At 46.7% G+C, this 19,255-nt stretch overlaps 1 protein-coding gene across 2 annotated transcripts in view; it reads left to right on the top strand.

The window, feature by feature from the left end:
* Window positions 1-19,255, top strand: part of PDE10A (phosphodiesterase 10A) — a 1,332,617-nt gene that overhangs the window by 1,158,403 nt on the left and 154,959 nt on the right. For both annotated transcript variants that reach the window (XM_069235310.1, XM_069235309.1), the window contains exon 20: window positions 17,833-17,913. In XM_069235310.1, coding sequence (XP_069091411.1) covers window positions 17,833-17,913 — 81 coding nt within the window. The remainder of the gene's footprint in view (window positions 1-17,832; window positions 17,914-19,255) is intronic.

The raw sequence follows: 19,255 nt of genomic DNA, 5'->3' as shown, positions 1-19,255 counted from the left end.
GCTTCAGCTATACTTTTACCAATGGGGAACACCAGACATAGATCTATTCGCCACCAGCGAAAACGCGAAATGCCAAAACTTTGCATCCAGGTACCCACATCCCCTATCCAAGGGCAATGCTCTATGGATGAATTGGTCAGGGATATTTGCTTACGCTTTTCCCCCTCTCACTCCATTTCTAGTCAACAAACTACGTCAAAACAAACTCAGTGCCAACGTGGGCACGTCAACCCTGGTACACAACACTATTAGACCTGTCTGTAGTACCACATATCAAACTCCCAAACAGAACAGACCAGACCTGTTAACACAAAACAAACAACTGATCAGGCATCCAAATCCCAACATACTCAATCTAGTGATTTGGCTCCTGAAGTCTTACAGTTTGGGTATCTACAACTACCAACTGAATGTATGGAAGTAATTAAACAAGCAAGAAAACCCACTACCAGGCCGTGCTATGCAAACAAATGGAAAATATTTGTGTATTACTGTCAATCTAAACAAATTACCCCTCTTTCAGCATCAATACAAGACATTGTATGTTATTTGCTTCATTTGCAAAAAGCAAACTTGGCCTTTTCATCCATAAAAATACATCTCACTGCAATCTCTGCGTACTTGCAAAATATACAACACAGCTCTTTATTTAGAGTTCCTGTTATCAAAGCCTTCATGGAAGGATAAAAACGCACCATTCCACCTAGAACGCCTCCAGTACCTTCGTGGAATCTAAACATAGTGCTCACACGACTCATGGGTCCACCATTTGAACCCATGCACTCATGCCAGATTCAATACCTAACATGAAAGTTGCCTTCCTAGTCGCAGTTACTTCATTAAGAAGAGTTTGTGAAATCCAAGCTTTCACAATTCAAGAACTGTTCTTACAAGTACACAAACATAAAGTTGTACTTCGAACTAACCCAAACTTTCTCCCAAAAGTTATATTACCGTTTCATATCAATCAAACTGTGGAACTACCAGTCTTCTTCCCACAGCCAAACTCTGTAGCAGAAAGAGCCCTGCATACACTAGATATTAAAAGAGCCTTAATATATTACATAGATAGAACAAAATCATTTAGGAAAACCAAACAGTTATTTGTGGCATTCCAAAAACCACATACTGGTAACCCTATTTCAAAACAAGGTTTAGCAAGATGGATAGTAAAATGCATCCAAACATGTTACCTTAAAGCTAAAAGGCAGCTCTTAGTTACACCTAAGGCACATTCCACACGGAAAAAAGGGGCTACAATGGCTTTCTTAGGAAATATACCAATGGCATAAATTTGTAAAGTAGCCACTTGGTCAACACCGCATACATTTACCAAGCATTACTGTGTAGATGTGTTAGCAACACAGCAAGCCACAGAAGGTCAAGCTGTACTAAGAACACTATTTCAAACAACTTCAACTCCTACAGGCTAACCACCACTTTTGTGGGAGGTAAAATTGCTTTGTAGTCTATGCATAGCATGTGTATCTGCAGCTACACATGCCATCGAACGGAAAATGTCACTTACCCAGTGTACATCTGTTTGTGGCATGTTCCGCTGCAGATTCACATGCACCCTCCCACCTCCCCGGAGCCTGTAGCCGTTTAAGTTCAATATTCACTTGTACATATGTATACATATATATATATATATTTCATTTGCATGGACATCTCTTTTCTTTATACTCTATCACTCCTACCTTACCCGCTGCGGGAAAACAATCTAACATGGAGTCGATGTCCATTCGCAATGGAGCCGAAGAGGAGGAGTCACTCGATCCCGTGACTCGAAAACACTTCTTCGAAGAAAAACAACTTGTAACACTCTGAACCCAACACTAGATGGCAGACTATGCATAGCATGTGAATCTGGAGCGGAACATGCCACGAACACACTACATATACTGTAGGAAGCTGGCTGTCTATGTACTATATCAAAGTAAGATATAGTGTGCACACAGTCCAGGGGCTTAACAGAGGCCAGAGTAGATAATACTAATGCTGTCTTTTGTGGTAGTGTGGTCGAGTAGTTAGGCTTATCAGACGGTAGTGCAAAGCATTAGCTGTGTACACACAGAAAATAGAAGAACACACTCAATGACTTAACTCCAGACCAATGGTTTTTATATTGTAAAAATATATTTTCTTAATTTTCTTTTTATAACCACAAGATTCAAGTTGCAGGTAAGTACCATAAACGTTTTGTATTTCACACAGTACTTTGTTTGAAATAGGTAAGAAATACAGTTTTTGAAATATTGGCAATAATTTGTTTTAAAAAAGGACACTGCAATTCTCAGAAACAGTTCCTGGGGGGAAGAAATGTTAGGTTGGTTTACAGTTAAGTACAACACTTACAGTTTTAGTCTCCGGGTTTTATGCAGTCCACCGGTTGGGATTCAAATTAACCCCAAACACCCACCACCAGCAACACGGGACCAGCCGGGTGCAGAGGTCAAAGATGAGCAAATTTAACGTGGGCTCCTATGGACAGGGGTTACTTGGAAGCAGGCCTGCCTGCATGTAAGTACCCGCTGCTCAGAGGGCAGATCAGAGGGGATTAGAAGAGCACTGGAGGGGCCACAAGTAGGCACCAAGCACACACCCTCAGCAGCACTGGGGCAGCTGGGTGCAGGATGCAAACAGGACGTCCGGTTTCTAATGCTGGTCTGAGGAGATCCCAGGGGTCACTCAGAGGCTGCAGGCGAGGTCCGGGGGGGTTCTTAGGTGTCTGATATCTTCGTCCGGGGCTTCGTGGTCTGGGGGGGGGGATCCTCAGGATTTTCTCGGCAGGCGTCGTCGTGGAGGGGCAAAGAGGTCAACCCAGTGTGGGCACTTGCTCGTGATCACCTGGGGACCCTCTCTTGCTGGGTAGACCACCAGGACATGGGCTGTGGGCGTTGGGTGCACAAGGGTCAAGAATCACGCATCTGGAGTGAGGTGGGAGTCCTTTGTTGAAGGGTTCTTTAGACAGAGCCGCTGCCCTCTGGAGTTCTTGTTCCTTTTGGGTGCAGGGCAGTCCTCTGGAGTTGGCAGAGGTCGCTGGCCGTGTCGCTGGTCTTCTTGCAGGTTCTTCGAAGCTGGAGACAGGCCAGTAGGGCTGGGGCCAAAATAGTTACCATCTTCCTTCTTCTCTGCTGGGGGTTTCAGCTTAGCCGTCCTCCTTCTTGTAGGTCGCCAGGAAGGAGGCCCTTAAGACCTAGATTTACGGGCATTCTAGCGGTCAGAGGGCAGTAGCCAATGGCTACTGTCCCTGAAGGTGGCTGCACCCTCCTTGTGCCCACTCCCTTTTGTGAGCGAAACACATTCCTATCCCTATTGGTCCTTGTCCTCCAAACCAAGATGGAGGCTTCTGCAGGGAGGGGGTTACCTCAGCTCTGGACACCCTATGGGTGCTCCTAGCTGGGGTGGTCACTCCTCCCTCTTTTCAATAATTTTCCAGACGGACTTGCCCCCAGAAGTGGGGCTTTGTCTGGGGGGAGGGCATCTCCACTAGCTGGAGTGCCCTGAGGCACTGTAACCCGAGGCTTGAGCCTTTGAGGCCACCAGGAGTTAAAGTACCTGCGGGGGGATGTGTGAAGCACCTCCACTCAGGACAGGCTTTGTTTCTGTCCACAGAGTGCCCAAAGGCACTCAACCTATGTGGTCAGAAACTTGTCTGAAAGTGGCAGGCTGGCACAGACCGGTCAGTCCTACACTAGCAGTTTGGCTAACATACAGGGAACATCTCGAAGATGCCCTCTGTGTGCATTTTTCAATAATTCCCACACTGGCATCAGTTCCAAACGTCCCAGTATTCAGTGAAGCTGTTATGGTGCTGTGGAGTTCGTAATGCTAAACTCCCAGACCATAGAGGGGTTACATACCTATACCACAGGCAGTGGTTTGTGGGCCTGGCACCCCGGGAGGAGTGCCATGTCGACTTTGTCTTCTTTCCCTCAACAGCGCACACAAGCTGCAAGGCAGTGTGCATGTGCTGAGTAATGGGTCCTCTAGGGTGGCATAATACATGCTGCAGCCCTTAGACACGTGCCAAGGCTATGCCAATTGTGGAAACAAAGGTACAGTTTTAGGGAAAGAACAGGTGTGCTGGGGTCTGGTTAGCAGGGTCCCAGCACACTATCAATCAAACTTGTCATCAACACTAGGCACAAAGTGGGGGGTAACCATGCCAACAGTGGCACTTTCCTACACAACCAGCCCCCCCGCCTCAACGAAAGAGGATGAGAGTAACCTTTCCCAAGAGAGACTTCATTGTCCAAGTGGAACAACCTGGAAAGGCCATCTGCCTTGGCATGGGCAGTCCCAGGTCTGTGTTCCACTACAAGGTCCATTCCCTGTAGGGATATGGACCACCTCAAAAGTTTGGGGTTCTCACCTTTAATTTGCATTAGCTATCTGAGAGGTCTGTGGTCAGTTTGAACAACAAAGTGAGTGCCAAACAAGTATGGCCCCAGCTTTTTCAGGGACCAAACCACGGCAAATGCCTCCCCTCAATGGCACTCCAATGCTGCTCCCTGGGGAGTAACCTCCTGCTAATGAAAGCAACAGGCTGGGTAAGGCCACCATCATTGGTTTGGGACAGGACTGCTCCTATCCCATGTTCAGAGGCATCTGTCTGCACAACTAACTGCTAGAATAATCTGGAGCTTTGAGAACTGGTGCTGAGCACAGTGCTTCCTTCAGGGTGTCAAAGGCCTTTTGACAGTCAGGGGCCCAGTTTACCTTCCTTGGCATCTTCGTTGAGGCCAGTCACAATGGACCTAGATCCCTTCACAAACCTCCTGTTGTACCCAGTCAAGCCAAGGAATGCCTTGGCTTGAGTCTGGGTTTTTGGAGCTTCCCAGTCCAGAATTGTCTGGATCTTGGGTTGTTAAGGTTGCACTTGGCCTCCACCTTCAAGGTGGTCCACATATACAACTGTGCCCTGCCTTATTTGGCACTTAGATGTTTTTTTAGAAAGGCCTGCTGTTTGGAAGGCCTGCAAAACCCTCCCCAGGTGGACCATGTGATCCTGCCAGCTGGAGGGAAAGACGGCAATATCATCTAGATATGCTGCACTAAAGGACTCCAAGCCAGCAAGGACTTGATTCTCCAACCTTTGGAAGTGGTAGGGGCATTCTTTAAGCCAAAGGGCATAACAGTAAACTGATAATACCCATGAGGTGTAGAGAATGCAGTCTTCTTGTCTTTTTCCCCAGGTGACATCCTAATTTGCCAGTACCCTGCAGTTAAGTCAAAGGTACTTAGAAATTTGTCTGCACCTAATTTGTCATTCAATTCATCTGCTCTGGGTATGGGGTGAGCATCCGGCTTGGTGACAGAGTTAAGCCCTCTGTAGTCCACACAGAACCTCATTTCTCTCTTGCCATCTTTGGTATGAGGTTTGGGGACCAAGACCCCTAACTCCAGCATCTTGTGGACTTCCACTTTAATGCTCTCTTTTGGTCAGAATGTCTGTAGATTTTGTTTTTGACAGGTAAACTGTCTCCTGTGTCCACATCATGGGTACACAGGTGTGTCTGACCAGGGGTCAAAGAGAAGAGCTCAGCATACTGGTGTAGGACTTGCCTGCAGTCAGCTTGCTGTTGGGCAGAGAGGGTGTCCTAATAGACAACTCCATCTACTGACCCATCCTTAGGGTCAGTTGAGAGGAGGTCAGGGAGAGGTTCACTCTCTGCTTCCTGATCCTCATCAGTAACCATCGGCATGGTTATGTCTGCCCTGTCATTATAGAGCATCAGGCGGCTAACATGGATCACCCTCTTGGGTGTCCTGCTAGTGCCCAGGTCCACTAAGTATGTGACCTGACTCTTCTTTTCTGAGACTGGGTAAGGGCCACTCCATCTGTCCTGAAGTCCCCCGGGAGCCACAGGATCCAGAACCCAGACTTTCGGCCCTGGCTAGAATGGCTAGAATTCAATTGTTGCAGCCTTTTGGTCATACCACGACTTGTGAAGTTGTTGGCTGGCCTCGAGGTTTTTGGATGCCTTTTCCATGTATTCAGCCATCCTAAAGCGGGGGACAGGCACATAGTCCACCACATCTTGTTTAGTCTCATGGAGAGGTGTCTCCCAGCCTTCCTTAACAAGTGCCAGTGGTACCCTTACAGGATGGACAAAAAGAATTTCAAAGGGGGAAAACCCCAGTCCCTTCTGAGGCAGCTCTCTGTAGGCAAAAAGCAGGCATGGTAGGAGGTCATCCCATCTCCTTTTGAGTTTCTTAGGGAGACCCATGATCCTACCCTTCAATGTCTTGTTGAATGTCTCTACAAGTCCATTGGTTTGTGGATGGTATGGTGTGGTGAATGTGTAAGCCACCCCACACTCATTCCACATGTGTTTCAGGTAAGCTGACGTGAAGTTTGTACCTCTGTCAGAAACCTCCTCCTTAGGGAAACCCACTCTGGTAAAAATACCAATTAGGACTTTGGCTTCTGCAGGGGCAGTAGTTGACCTAGGGGGGAATTGCTTCAGGGTATCTGATAGCATTATCCACTACTACCAGTATGTACTGATTCCCTGAGGCTGTGGGTGTTTCAAGTGAACCCACAATGCCTACACCAATCCTCTCAAAGGGTACCCTCACCACTGGAAGTGGAATGAGGGAGGCCTTTGGGTGGCCACCTGTCTTGCCACTGGCTTGACAGGTGACACAGGAGCTACAAAACTCCCTAACTTTCTGGGACATGTTGGGCCAGTAAAAATGGTTCACAAGTCAGCTCCATGTGTTGGTTTGTCCCAAATGCCCAGCTAGGGGGATGTCATGGGCCAATGTGAGGATAAACTCTAAACCCCTGAGGCACTACCACTCTCTTAGTGTCACCAGGTTTGGGATCTCTGGCCTCAGTGTAAAGGAGCCCATCCTCTCAATAGATCCTGTGGGAGCCACTGACATCTCACTTATCCTGTTCAGCAGCTTGCTGTCTCAGGCCTTTAAGAGCGGGACAAGTCTTTTGTCCCTGGCACAGCTGTTCCCTTGGGGTTCCCCCTGGGCCCAAGAGCTCTATCTGATAAGGCTACAGCTCCATGGACTTAGTTCCCTCAGGGGATAAGACATCTTCCTGAGAAGAGAAGTCTTGTTTCTTGTGCTGTTCAGAGGCTGGTCTCCCAGTCCTCTTAACTTTTCTCTTGTAAGGTTGGGCCGTTATTCCAGGCTCCAACACTTTTTTTCACGCTGTGCTCTGCTCTGTGCTCTTGTTGTATAGCTATTTTAGCCATGTTTTAGACACATTGTTTTAAGCTAGCTAGGCCTGCGCTGTGCAGTTTAACCCTGTTAAATTCTATTCAGCATTGCATTTTTTTTCTAGCAATAGCAACATTTGCGGTGCTGTTTTATTTTCTTTATCGCATTGTAGTTTCGCTTAGGAAAGCATTACATTATTAGTAGGACATTTATTTCACTTTGTGCTTTCTCCAAGGCTATAGTCAGGGTTGCCGACAAACGTGGTATGCTGTGTCTCCAACATTCACTGAAAACACACACTCATACGTGGGGACTATTTCTTAGAATGTCAGCTGTTTTATTATAAAAACACCCCTTTGCCAAAGACATGTTAGAGGGAGATTACAGCCAGATGACCATGACTGCATGCTGGTTGCTAACTGCTTCGCTGCAGCTACTTGCTTACACAGCCGGCCCCCTGATCCACATGGGGACAGTGTCTCTCTAGACTACAGGCTTCTTCCTCCAGGTATGAGGGATGATGTACCCCAAGGGGGGAGATCCGAATGGCAGATTAGGCTTATTACGCTGTGCTCAAACATAGTTTAGGTAGGAGAAATATATACATCACTCCTAGTGACCATATAGTAGGACGATTCTTGTGTTTTACTCTTAGTCACCTGTTTGCTTTTATTGTGTTTTATCATCCTAGTTATTGCAATACATGCCTTTTTATCGAAGATGCAGTTATTTCAATAAATTCTTATTGAACCATATTCTGCCTCTGTTATCTTTGCTTGAATGAGACTCATTGGTAACTGAGAGAATGGGAAGGGATCTGATTGACCACGATTCCCCTGAGAAGTCTTGTCATGCTCCCGGTTGCCACAATCATCTCGGCCAGAGATGATGCGCTGCTAGTTAGCCGGAGAACCCGGATTAGACAGACAGACGTCATGTGGTGTGGAATTCTACTTAGTAGCCACAATCCATGTGATCCTGTCTCCGAAATCCAGTAGCCTCATTACCATAATGAGAACCTACGTGACATGGCACCACCATTTGGTCAGGCACTAATATTCAGATCCTCCTAAGTATCTCTGTCTCATTTAAGGCTAAAGACACCTTGATACTATATACGGAGACATCCCTGGTAATGAGGATTTCCTCCTCAGCTAAATAGGTAGTACCTATCTTGGGCTGTAGGTTGTTCAAGCTTGAACTCTAAAAGGACTAATACCCACTAGGTGTCCTTATGTCGGAACATAAATCTACCATTAAAATGGCAAAACTACAACGAGTAGCAATTGCAGTAAATATGCGACCACCCCTTACTACACATTTATTGGCAAATGGCCTAACGGCCCAGGAGGGTCCAGTTACACTTGTTGTTGAGGCTCATCCAGCCTATAGAACAGAATTTCTTTTATTCTTGGGTCACCTTTCCAGCAATAGATGGGAACACAAATACATTTCACCACCATACACCTGCAAACATACCTGCACAATACAGAGCTTATGCATATTTGGAAATACATTTATCTTATCTAGACCATAACAACTGGCTTGATATGGCGCCCTACCGCATACAATATTACATGTTAGGTTAGGTCCTCTGAGCAATGATGACCCGACCTGGCCTTCATTGGCCACATATACACCACACCCTGATGCAGCAACCTTAGCGGTAACTGAGGTTCGCCACCTATATATAGAGCTCACGGCAATATACAAATTATTAGTACAGTTTGTCATGCAAACATTAAATACTAACCCAGCACGTGCTGCCCCAGTGCAACAACATGCTGTCACGCCAGGCATTAACCCTGCGACTGCACATTCGATCATGGGTAAGGTACCCACCAAGCAGGAGGAAATTACATTTTGGTTAGCTCAAAAACACTGGAAGAAGTTTTTCCTCATACAGTACCTCAGGATATTAATAGAATTCTCACTATGTGCTTGCCATTTGGCATGGTTCCCACAGTTGATAACTGTAATACATGGGGCATGGTATTTGCAGTGCTCTATACTACCGCACACGGTACACCAACACTTGCCAATTTCCAGAGGTGTTAAAACAAATTCAAGATGAATATGGGGCTGCCCCGGCCCTGGATTTTGGGATGCAATTAATGGGCAATTTCGCAATGGTATCCTCAATCATATTAAGTAATCTTAAAGGGGAAGCAGTTGCACCCGCAGTGTGCGTGCGGCTCTGTGATGTTCCTCCACAGGATCAAGAACGGGAGCTACCAAAGATTACCGCAGAGTCCTGTTCTGGTATTGGTCGAGATAGTCTGGGAGCCAGACTGATGAAAACAAAATTTCAATGCAGATCTAATAAAGATACTACCAAGCAAGCGCCTGAAGGTTCCAAAAAGCTCTGGGATAAAAAAACAACCAATACCTAAAAACAAAAGGGGAGGATCTCCGCATGCGGAGACCCCACAAAATAGGTATAACCTTAGAAATAGGGATAATATGAAAACACCTGAAGGATATCAGTATACTGATGCACTCCAATCTTGTTCCTTTCTGTGCTCACTGGAAAAACGCAGTAAGAGAGGTGGGCGGTCAGCGCAGCGAACTGAGTATGTGAAACCGAGAAAGGACTCAACGCTCGTCTGAAGTTTCAGTTAAAAAAAGAAGAGAATCTTCCTAAAAAAAAAAACAATTTAAAAAGTGGCAGCAGTTACACTTCAACATGCAACTCAAGAAGAGGGTTTTACTGAAGAACAAGGGGAGGCCACTGGCACTGCTTGACAGTGCAGCAGAGGTCACAATAGTTCACCAGGATCTTCAAGAGCATCTGGAGGTGAAAGCAACTGATGACTACGAGACACTCTGGTTTTCACACACACACCAGTTCAGGGAGTCCCAGCATGACTGCATTGGTTTTGACCTCTACCTCAGCCCGTGCGGAGGACTCCAGATCGTTCCCTAGCCTGTTTCAGGCCATTAACGCCTCCCATTCTAAAGTCACCATAGCCATGGGATGGACTTTGGTCACATTGTCAGCATTGGTAACTGGATATGTTTGTCCAGCCAAATACTGTCCAGGGGAAATCAGTTTCTCTGTTACCATGGTGACACTGGCACCTGTATCCCTCAGGGCTTGCACCCTTGTCTCATTGATCAAGAGCTACTGCTTGTATTTTCCAATTTTACCCTTGTACCCATTTGTGGACTGTGAAGAGGCTCTGGGCCCACCCTCCTGAGTAGGTTTTTGTGGGACTGGAGAAAGACTCTTTGCTTTTGTCCGTAGGTGTCTCACTGTGAGAAGGTAGCCTCTTTCTAGCCTTGTTACCCCCACTTTTGGCCTGTTTGTGAGTGTATGTCAGGGTGTTTGTCACTGTTTTCACTGTCTCACTGGGATCCTGATAGCCAGGCCTCAGTGCTCATAGTGAAAACACTATGTTTTCAGTATGTTGTTATGTGTCACTGGGATCCTGCTGGTCAGGACCCCAGTGCTCATAAGTTTGTGGCCTATATGTATGTGTCACTGGGACCCTGTCACACAGGGCCCCAGTGCTCATAGGTGTGCATGTATGTGTTCCCTGTGTGGTGCCTAACTGTCTCACTGAGGCTCTGCTAACCAGAACCTCAGTGGTTATGCTCTCTCATTACTTTCAAATTGTCACTAACAGGCTAGTGACCATTTTTACCAATTTACATTGGCTTACTGGAACACCCTTATAATTCCCTAGTATATGGTACTGAGGTACCCAGGGTATTGGGGTTCCAGGAGATCCCTATGGGCTGCAGCATTTCTTTTGCCACCCATAGGGAGCTCTGACAATTCTTACACAGGCCTGCCACTGCAGCCTGAGTGAAATAACGTCCACGTTATTTCACAGCCATTTTACACTGCACTTAAGTAACTTATAAGTCACCTATATGTCTAACCTTTACCTGGTAAAGGTTAGGTGCAAAGTTACTTAGTGTGAGGGCACCCTGGCACTAGCCAAGGTGCCCCCACATTGTTCAGAGCCAATTCACTGAACTTTGTGAGTGCGGGGACACCATTACACGCGTGCACTACATATAGGTCACTACCTATATGTAGCTTCACCATGGTAACTCCGAATATGGCCATGTAACATGTCTATGATCATGGAATTGCCCCCTCTATGCCATCCTGGCATTGTTGGTACAATTCCATGATCCCAGTGGTCTGTAGCACAGACCCTGGGACTGCCAGACTGCCCTTCCTGGGGTTTCACTGCAGCTGCTGCTGCTGCCAACCCCTCAGACAGGCATCTGCCCTCCTGGGGTCCAGCCAGGCCTGGCCCAGGATGGCAGAACAAAGAACTTCCTCTGAGAGAGGGTGTGACACCCTCTCCCTTTGGAAAATGGTGTGAAGGCAGGGGAGGAGTAGCCTCCCCCAGCCTCTGGAAATGCTTTGTTGGGCACAGAGGTGCCCAATTCTGCATAAGCCAGTCTACACCGGTTCAGGGACCCTTTAGCCCCTGCTCTGGCGCGAAACTGGACAAAGGAAAGGGGAGTGACCACTCCCCTGACCTGCACCTCCCCTGGGAGGTGTCCAGAGCTCCTCCAGTGTGCTCCAGACCTCTGCCATCTTGGAAACAGAGGTGCTGCTGGCACACTGGACTGCTCTGAGTGGCCAGTGCCACCAGGTGACGTCAGAGACTCCTTGTGATAGGCTCCTTCAGGTGTTAGTAGCCTTTCCTCTCTCCTAGGTAGCCAAACCCTCTTTTCTGGCTATTTAGGGTCTCTGTCTCTGGGGAAACTTTAGATAACGAATGCATGAGCTCAGCCGAGTTCCTCTGCATCTCCCTCTTCACCTTCTGATAAGGAATCGACCGCTGACCGCGCTGGAAGCCTGCAAACCTGCAACATAGTAGCAAAGACGACTACTGCAACTCTGTAACGCTGATCCTGCCGCCTTCTCGACTGTTTTCCTGCTTGTGCATGCTGTGGGGGTAGTCTGCCTCCTCTCTGCACCAGAAGCTCCGAAGAAATCTCCCGTGGGTCGACGGAATCTTCCCCCTGCAACCGCAGGCACCAAAAAGCTGCATCTCCGGTCCCTTGGGTCTCCTCTCAGCACGACGAGCGAGGTCCCTCGAATCCAGCGACACCGTCCAAGTGACCCCCACGGTCCAGTGACTCTTCAGCCCAAGTTTGGTGGAGGTAAGTCCTTGCCTCACCTCGCTGGGCTGCATTGCTGGGAACCGCGACTTTGCAAGCTTCTCCGGCCCCTGTGCACTTCCGGCGGAAATCCTGTGTGCACAGCCAAGCCTGGGTCCACGGCACTCTAACCTGCATTGCACGACTTTCTAAGTTGGTCTCCGGCGACGTGGGACTCCTTTGTGCAACTTCGGCGAGCACCGTTTCACGCATCCTCGTAGTGCCTGTTTCTGGCACTTCTCCGGGTGCTACCTGCTTCAGTGAGGGCTCTTTGTCTTGCTCGACGTCCCCTCTCTCTACAGGTCCAATTTGCGACCTCCTGGTCCCTCCTGGGCCCCAGCAGCGTCCAAAAACGCCAAACGCACGATTTGCGTGTAGCAAGGCTTGTTGGCGTCCATCCGGCGGGAAAACACTTCTGCACGACTCTCCAAGGCGGTGGGGATCCATCCTCCAAAGGGGAAGTCTCTAGCCCTTGTCGTTCCTGCAGTATTCACAGTTCTTCAGCCTAGTAAGAGCTTCTTTGCACCAACCGCTGGCATTTCTTGGGCATCTGCCCATCTCCGAGCTGCTTGTGACTTTTGGACTTGGTCCCCTTGTTCCACAGGTACCCTCAGTCAGGAATCCATCGTTGTTGCATTGCTGATTTGTGTTTTCCTTGCATTTTCCCTCTAACACGACTATTTTGTCCTTAGGGGAACTTTGGTGCACTTTGCACTCACTTTTCAGGGTCTTGGGGAGGGTTATTTTGCTAACTCTCACTATTTTCTAATAGTCCCAGCGACCCTCTACAAGGTCACATAGGTTTGGGGTCCATTCGTGGTTCGCATTCCACTTCTGGAGTATATGGTTTGTGTTGCCCCTATCCCTATGTTTCCCCATTGCATCCTATTGTAACTATACATTGTTTGCACTGTTTTCTAAGACTATACTGCATATTTTTGCTATTGTGTATATATATCTTGTGTATATTTCCTATCCTCTCACTGAGGGTACACTCTGAGATACTTTGGCATATTGTCATAAAAATAAAGTACCTTTATTTTTAGTATAACTGTGTATTGTGTTTTCTTATGATATTGTGCATATGACACTAAGTGGTACTGTAGTAGCTTCACACGTCTCCTAGTTCAGCCTAAGCTGCTCTGCTAAGCTACCATTATCTATCAGCCTAAGCTGCTAGACACCCTATACACTAATAAGGGATAACTGGGCCTGGTGCAAGGTGCAAGTACCCCTTGGTACTCACTACAAGCCAGTCCAGCCTCCTACACTCACCACCCTTCCCCTGGGAGGCTTTGTGCCCCTTTTCTTTTGGTCGCCCCCCCTGTGGAAGTCTTGGTCACCCTAATCTTGACCCAATGGTCTGCCTTCTTTACCAATTCTTGGGGAGAAATTGGACCTAGGTCTACCAGATGTTGATGCAACTTGTCTGTGAAGCAGTTATGTAACAGGTATTCCTTCATAAACAAATTATAAAGCCCAAAGTAGTCATGCACTCCACTGCCAGTTATCCAACCATCTAGTGTTTTCCCTGAGTAGTCAACAAAATCAACCCAGGTCTGGCTCGAAGTTTTGTGAGCTGCCCTGAACCTAATCCTATACTCCTCAGTGGAGGATCCAAAGCCCTCAATCAGGGTAGCCTTCATGTGGTCATATGACTCTGAAGCTTTACCAGAGGGTGTGAGGAGTCTAACCCTACTCTTACCAGTGAACTGTTCCCAAAGGAGAGCTCTCCAGTGAGATCTGCTTGACTTTGTGGTTGCACAAGCCTTCTCAAAAGCTGTGAACCACTTGGTGATATCATCACCTTTTTCTTATTTTGAGACAATCCCTTTGGGCATTTTTAGGATATCAGTATTCTCTCTCACCCGGTTTATATTGCTGCCACCATTAATAGGTGTTCAGCCCATTTCTCCCTTTTCTGTAGCTAGGAGTTGTTGCTCCAAAGCTAACCTTTTGGCTATCCTTGCTAAAATGATGTCCTCTTCATTGAGGCTGCCCTCAGTGTTCCCAAATGAGATGGACTCCCCTGCGGAAGATCCAGATCCAGTGAGTTCTGTCCTTGGAGACAGGGGTCTAGGGACCCCGGTCTCCCTAGTTAGGTGATGAGGGTGGAGGTCATCCACCTCAGCTCTAAGATCTTCCCTGTCTGAGAGAAGTTCTTCCTCCTCAGCAGGGTGGTCCCTAGTGTACTCTGCCAAGAGCTCCTGGAGGTTGCCTTTGGTAGGGTTGGAGCCAGTTCTAATCTTTTTCAGCCTACGGAGTGACCTTAACTCTGCCATCCCTACATGGAGGTAAGGGGTGAGGTTGAGTTCCACAACCATGTCCTCTGAGCTACTCATTATGTTACTAAAAGTTGGTATTACTTTTTAGGAACTAAAAACTACTTCTAGTCACTAAATCCTAACTTAAAAATAACTTTTAAACTTAAAAAGAGATGCTAAGGGAACTTAACCAAGGCCCTAGCAGGACTTTACAAAATTTGGAAAAAATAGTCAAATTCAAAAATCAGTTTTCTAAAGGCAATTTTGGAATTTAGTCATGTGATCAGGTATTGGCTGAGTAGTCAGGAAATGCAAAGTCGTTAACCCCACCTCTGATCCACAAATGTAGTAAGCTGGCTCTGTATATATTATATCAAAGTGAGATATAGTATGCACAGAGTCCAGGGGTTCCCCAGAGGCTAAACAGAGGCCAAATTAGATAATACTAATGCTCTCTTTTGTGGTAGTGTGGTCGAGCAATTAGGCTGATCAGAGGGTAGTGCAAAGCATTTGTTGTACACAAACAGAAAATAGAAGAAGCACACGCTCAATGACTTAACTCCAGACCAATGGTTTTTATTTTGTAAAGATATATTTTCTTTATTTTTAGAACCACAAGATTCAAGTTGCAGGTAAGTACAATAAAAGTTTTGTATTTCACACAGGTATCAACAGTACTTTGTTTGAACTAGGTAAGTAATACAGTTTTTGAAATATTGGCAAAAATCTGTTTTAAAAATGGACACAGTGCAATTTTCAGAACAGTTCCTGGGGGGGGGCTGGGGGCGAGGAAGAAATGTTAGGTCGGTTTACAGGTAAGTACATCACTTACAGTTTCAGTCTCCGTGTTTTAGAAAGTCCACCGGTTTGAGTTCAAGTTAACCCCAAACACCCACCACCAGCAACACTGTTCGGCCAGGTGTAGAGGTCAAAGTTGAACAAATTTAATGTAGGCTCCTATAGAGACAGGGTACTTGGAATCTGGACTGCCTGCAGGTAAGTACCTGCGGCTTGAAGGGCAGACCAGGGGGTATTAAAAGAGCACTGGACGGGCCACAAGTAGGCACCAAACACGCACCCTCAGAGGCACAGGGGAGGCTGGGTGCAGGGTGCAAACAGGATGTCGGGTTTCCAATGCTGGTCTATGAGGAGACCCCCAGGGTCACTCAGAGGGTACAGGCGAGGCCTAGGGGGGTGTCTCACGCATATTACCAGTCAGACAGGGAGGAGAGCCGTCTGCTGAACGTTGAGACACTGGGGGTTGGTTACTCCAAGGCCTGGGGGCTCTGGGTGCAGTGTGTTCTTAAACATCGGATATCTTTGTCCGGGGCTTCGCGGTCTGGGGGTCCTCTGAATTCCCTCTGCAGGCGTCATCGTGGAGGGGTGGAGAGGTCAACCCAGGGTGGGCACTTGCTCGCAATCGTCTGAAGACCCTCTCTTGCTGGGTGGACCACCTGAACACTGGCCGTGGGCGTCTGGTGCACAGGGGGTCAAGACTCGCACATCTGGAGTGAGGTGGGAGTCCATGGTTGTAGGTTTCTGTAGACAGAGCCACTGTCCTCAGGAGGCCTTGGTCCTTTTGGGTGCAGGTCAGTCCTCTGGAGTTGGCAGAAGTCTCTGGGCCCGCTGGATGTGTCTCTGGTCTTTTTGCAGGTTCTTTCAAGCAGAAGACAGGACAGTAGAGCTGGGGCCAAAGCAGTTGTCGTCTTCCTTATTCTCTGCTGCGGGTTTCAGCTTAGCAGTCTTTCTTCTTCTTTTTGTAGATCGCCAGGAATCTGGTGAGCTGGGTTCAAGGAGGCCTTAAATCCTACATTTAGGGGCATTTTAGGGCTCAGAGGGCAGGCTACTGTCCCTGAGAGTGGCTACACCCTTCTTGTGCCCACTCCCTTTGGGGAGGGTGGCTCATTCCTATCCCTGTTGGTCCCTGTCCTCCAAACCAAGATGGAGGATTCTGCAGGGAAGGGGGTCACCTCAGCTCTGGACACCTTAGGGGTGGACCTGGCTGGGGTGGTCACTCCTCCCTATTTCCCCAAATTTTCCCACCAGACTTGCCGCCAAAAGTGGGGTTTAGTCCAGGGGGCAGGCATCTCCACTAGCTGGAGTGCCCTGGGGCACTGTTTCCCGAGGCTTGAGCCTTTGAGGCTCACCATCAGGTGTTACAGTTCCTGCAGGGGGGATGTTTGAAGCACTTCCACCCAGGACAGGCTTTGTTTCTGACCACAGAGTGCACAAAGGCACTCACCCCATGTGGTCAGAAACTTGTCTAAAAGTGGCAAGCTGGCGCAGACCGTTCAGTCCTACTCTAGCAGTTTGGCTAACATACAGGGGGCATCTCTAAGATCCACTCTGTGTGTGCACTCATCAGTGTGGGTCTATTGTGCTGAGAAGTTTGATACCAAACCTCTGAGTATTCAGTGAAGCCATTATGGTGTTGTGGAGTTCGTAATGACAAACTCCCAGACTATATTCTCAATATGGCTACACTGCATTAAGAATGGACTTAAACACTGTAGGGACATATTGCTCAGTCAGCTATGCCCTCACCTGTGGTATAGTGCACCCTGGCTTAGAGCTGTAAGGCCTGCTAGAGGGGTGGCTTACCTATGCCTCAGCCAGTGGTTTGTGGGCAAGGCACCCTGAGACGGGTGCCATGTCGACTTTGTCTTTTTCTCCCCACCAGCACACAGAAGCTGCAAGGCAGAGTGTGCATGTGCTGAGTGAGAGGTCCCCTAGGGTGGCAGAATACAGACTGCAGCCCTTGGAGTCCTTCCCTGGCCACAGGGCCCTTGGTACCATGGGTACCTTTTACAAGGGACTTAACTGTGTGACAGGGCTGTGCCAATTGTGGAAACAAAGGTACAGTTTTAGGGAAAGAACACTGGTGCTGGGGCCTAGTTAGCAGGGTCCCAGCACAAAGTTGGAATTAACACTGGGCTAAAAAGTGGCGGGGGGCAACCATGCCAACAGTGGTACTTTCCTATATATACATATATAAACACATCTACCTTTTGGGTTTTTGCAAATGTACAAAAAAGCAGTAGTATACATAAAACACAAACTGAGATTTATAATGCTTTCTAAAGTTGTGTGAATCAGGCCAGTAGTGACTTGGTGCTCCTTAGGAGGTTGTAAGATATCATGCATAGCATGTTGCATGGATTGCCAGTTGTCATCAGAAATTCCAAGAATGCATTGAATTGATTTTACAGAACATCAGTTCAGCAGAGTTGACGTTTTAATTTGTTTTAAAAAGGGGGATGAAATGAAACGGCTTGGTATTTCACCGATTCCCATGATGGACCGAGACAAGAAGGATGAAATCCCTCAAGGGCAGGTAAGAGTAATCTGCATCCAAACCCTTATTCTCAGTAGTTGGAAAGACCATAAAAGGTATTATAAAAGAAGTTACCTATGTCATATTTACAACAAGCAGTTTTTTAATGCATAACCGTATTTAAGGCTACTTCTTATGCTATTATTTGTTTTCTTGATATTGGTTATTCTACTGTTCGAAATGTTCTTCACATTGTTCACCAGTGGAAATGTGTCCTTATAGATATTTGCTATGATAAACATTCTTTAAAGCTTCATAACTTTGCTGCATCTCATTGTTTGAGCCCAGAGTTTTCTACAGAGTGAGAATGTTCCAGAGAACCAACTATCAGAAGATTTGACTCTCTTTAGTGCCTAGACCTTCCTACCTCTGCTTCAGTTCAGGTTCAGGTTTTTTGACAACTAAGTTTTACCAAATTCTGAATTACCGTTGTTTTCATTGATATCAACTCCACATACAACACATTTATCCTGTGTCAAGATACTCCACCTCTTTGTCTCAATTTTATAACTTTGCAAAACACTTTTATTAACTTCTTGAATTGTGAATAACTAAATAACCCCTTCTTGTCTATTGTGGATTTTTCACATTAGTCTAGCATAATGTGCAGTGTGTTGACTTCCAATAACTATTTCCATTTTGTATTTGTTCTATCCATAAGAACAAATACCTCTAACCTCTTTCTATCCCATTTAGGATGCATTGGCACAGTTTAGAGCACGTGTCCTGCAATTAATGAAGCTTGATCATCTCACTAGAAAAATTAAAATGATATTTGAATTGATAATTTCTCAAGAAGGCTGTATTCCAGTATAAGCACAGCACTCTTTAGTGACCCTCTTGAATTTTTTAATAGTATATTATTTGCAGATTTTATAATTTAGGTTTGCATGCGGAGTCAGAAACTGCCTTCACAGACCAAATAAATACTCACATTGCTTGACACTGTTGTCTAAAAAATGTTTTCTCTTATGTACCCATTCCTCATAAATTCTATCATTAGGGGTATGGCAACATGAGCCACATAAACTAAAGATCTTACCTACAGTCTGCATGACTAATCATATATCCATACCAGAGTATTTTGTGTTGAGATTATGGTCCCATCTCACCTAGGTCTTATGTTTTCTATTGTTTACGTGTTCATCATAGATGTCCTTTTTCGGTTGAACCTACGAGACAGCACAAGCTGTGTGATTGCAAAAGATCTACTGTTGGCTTACCAATAAGTTACAGGGATTACAGTCCCTCCATTCCTTACTGTTTGTTGGCTTTATTAGCACTCATTTGTTTGCTTCTTATTCAGTGGCTTTCTGTGCCCTAGCTTGTCTGTGTTGGGTTC

The sequence above is a fragment of the Pleurodeles waltl genome, chromosome 5 (assembly GCF_031143425.1).
Source record: "Pleurodeles waltl isolate 20211129_DDA chromosome 5, aPleWal1.hap1.20221129, whole genome shotgun sequence".
In the NCBI taxonomy this organism is placed as follows: domain Eukaryota; kingdom Metazoa; phylum Chordata; class Amphibia; order Caudata; family Salamandridae; genus Pleurodeles; species Pleurodeles waltl.
This window is presented reverse-complemented; position numbering and strand designations above follow the sequence as displayed.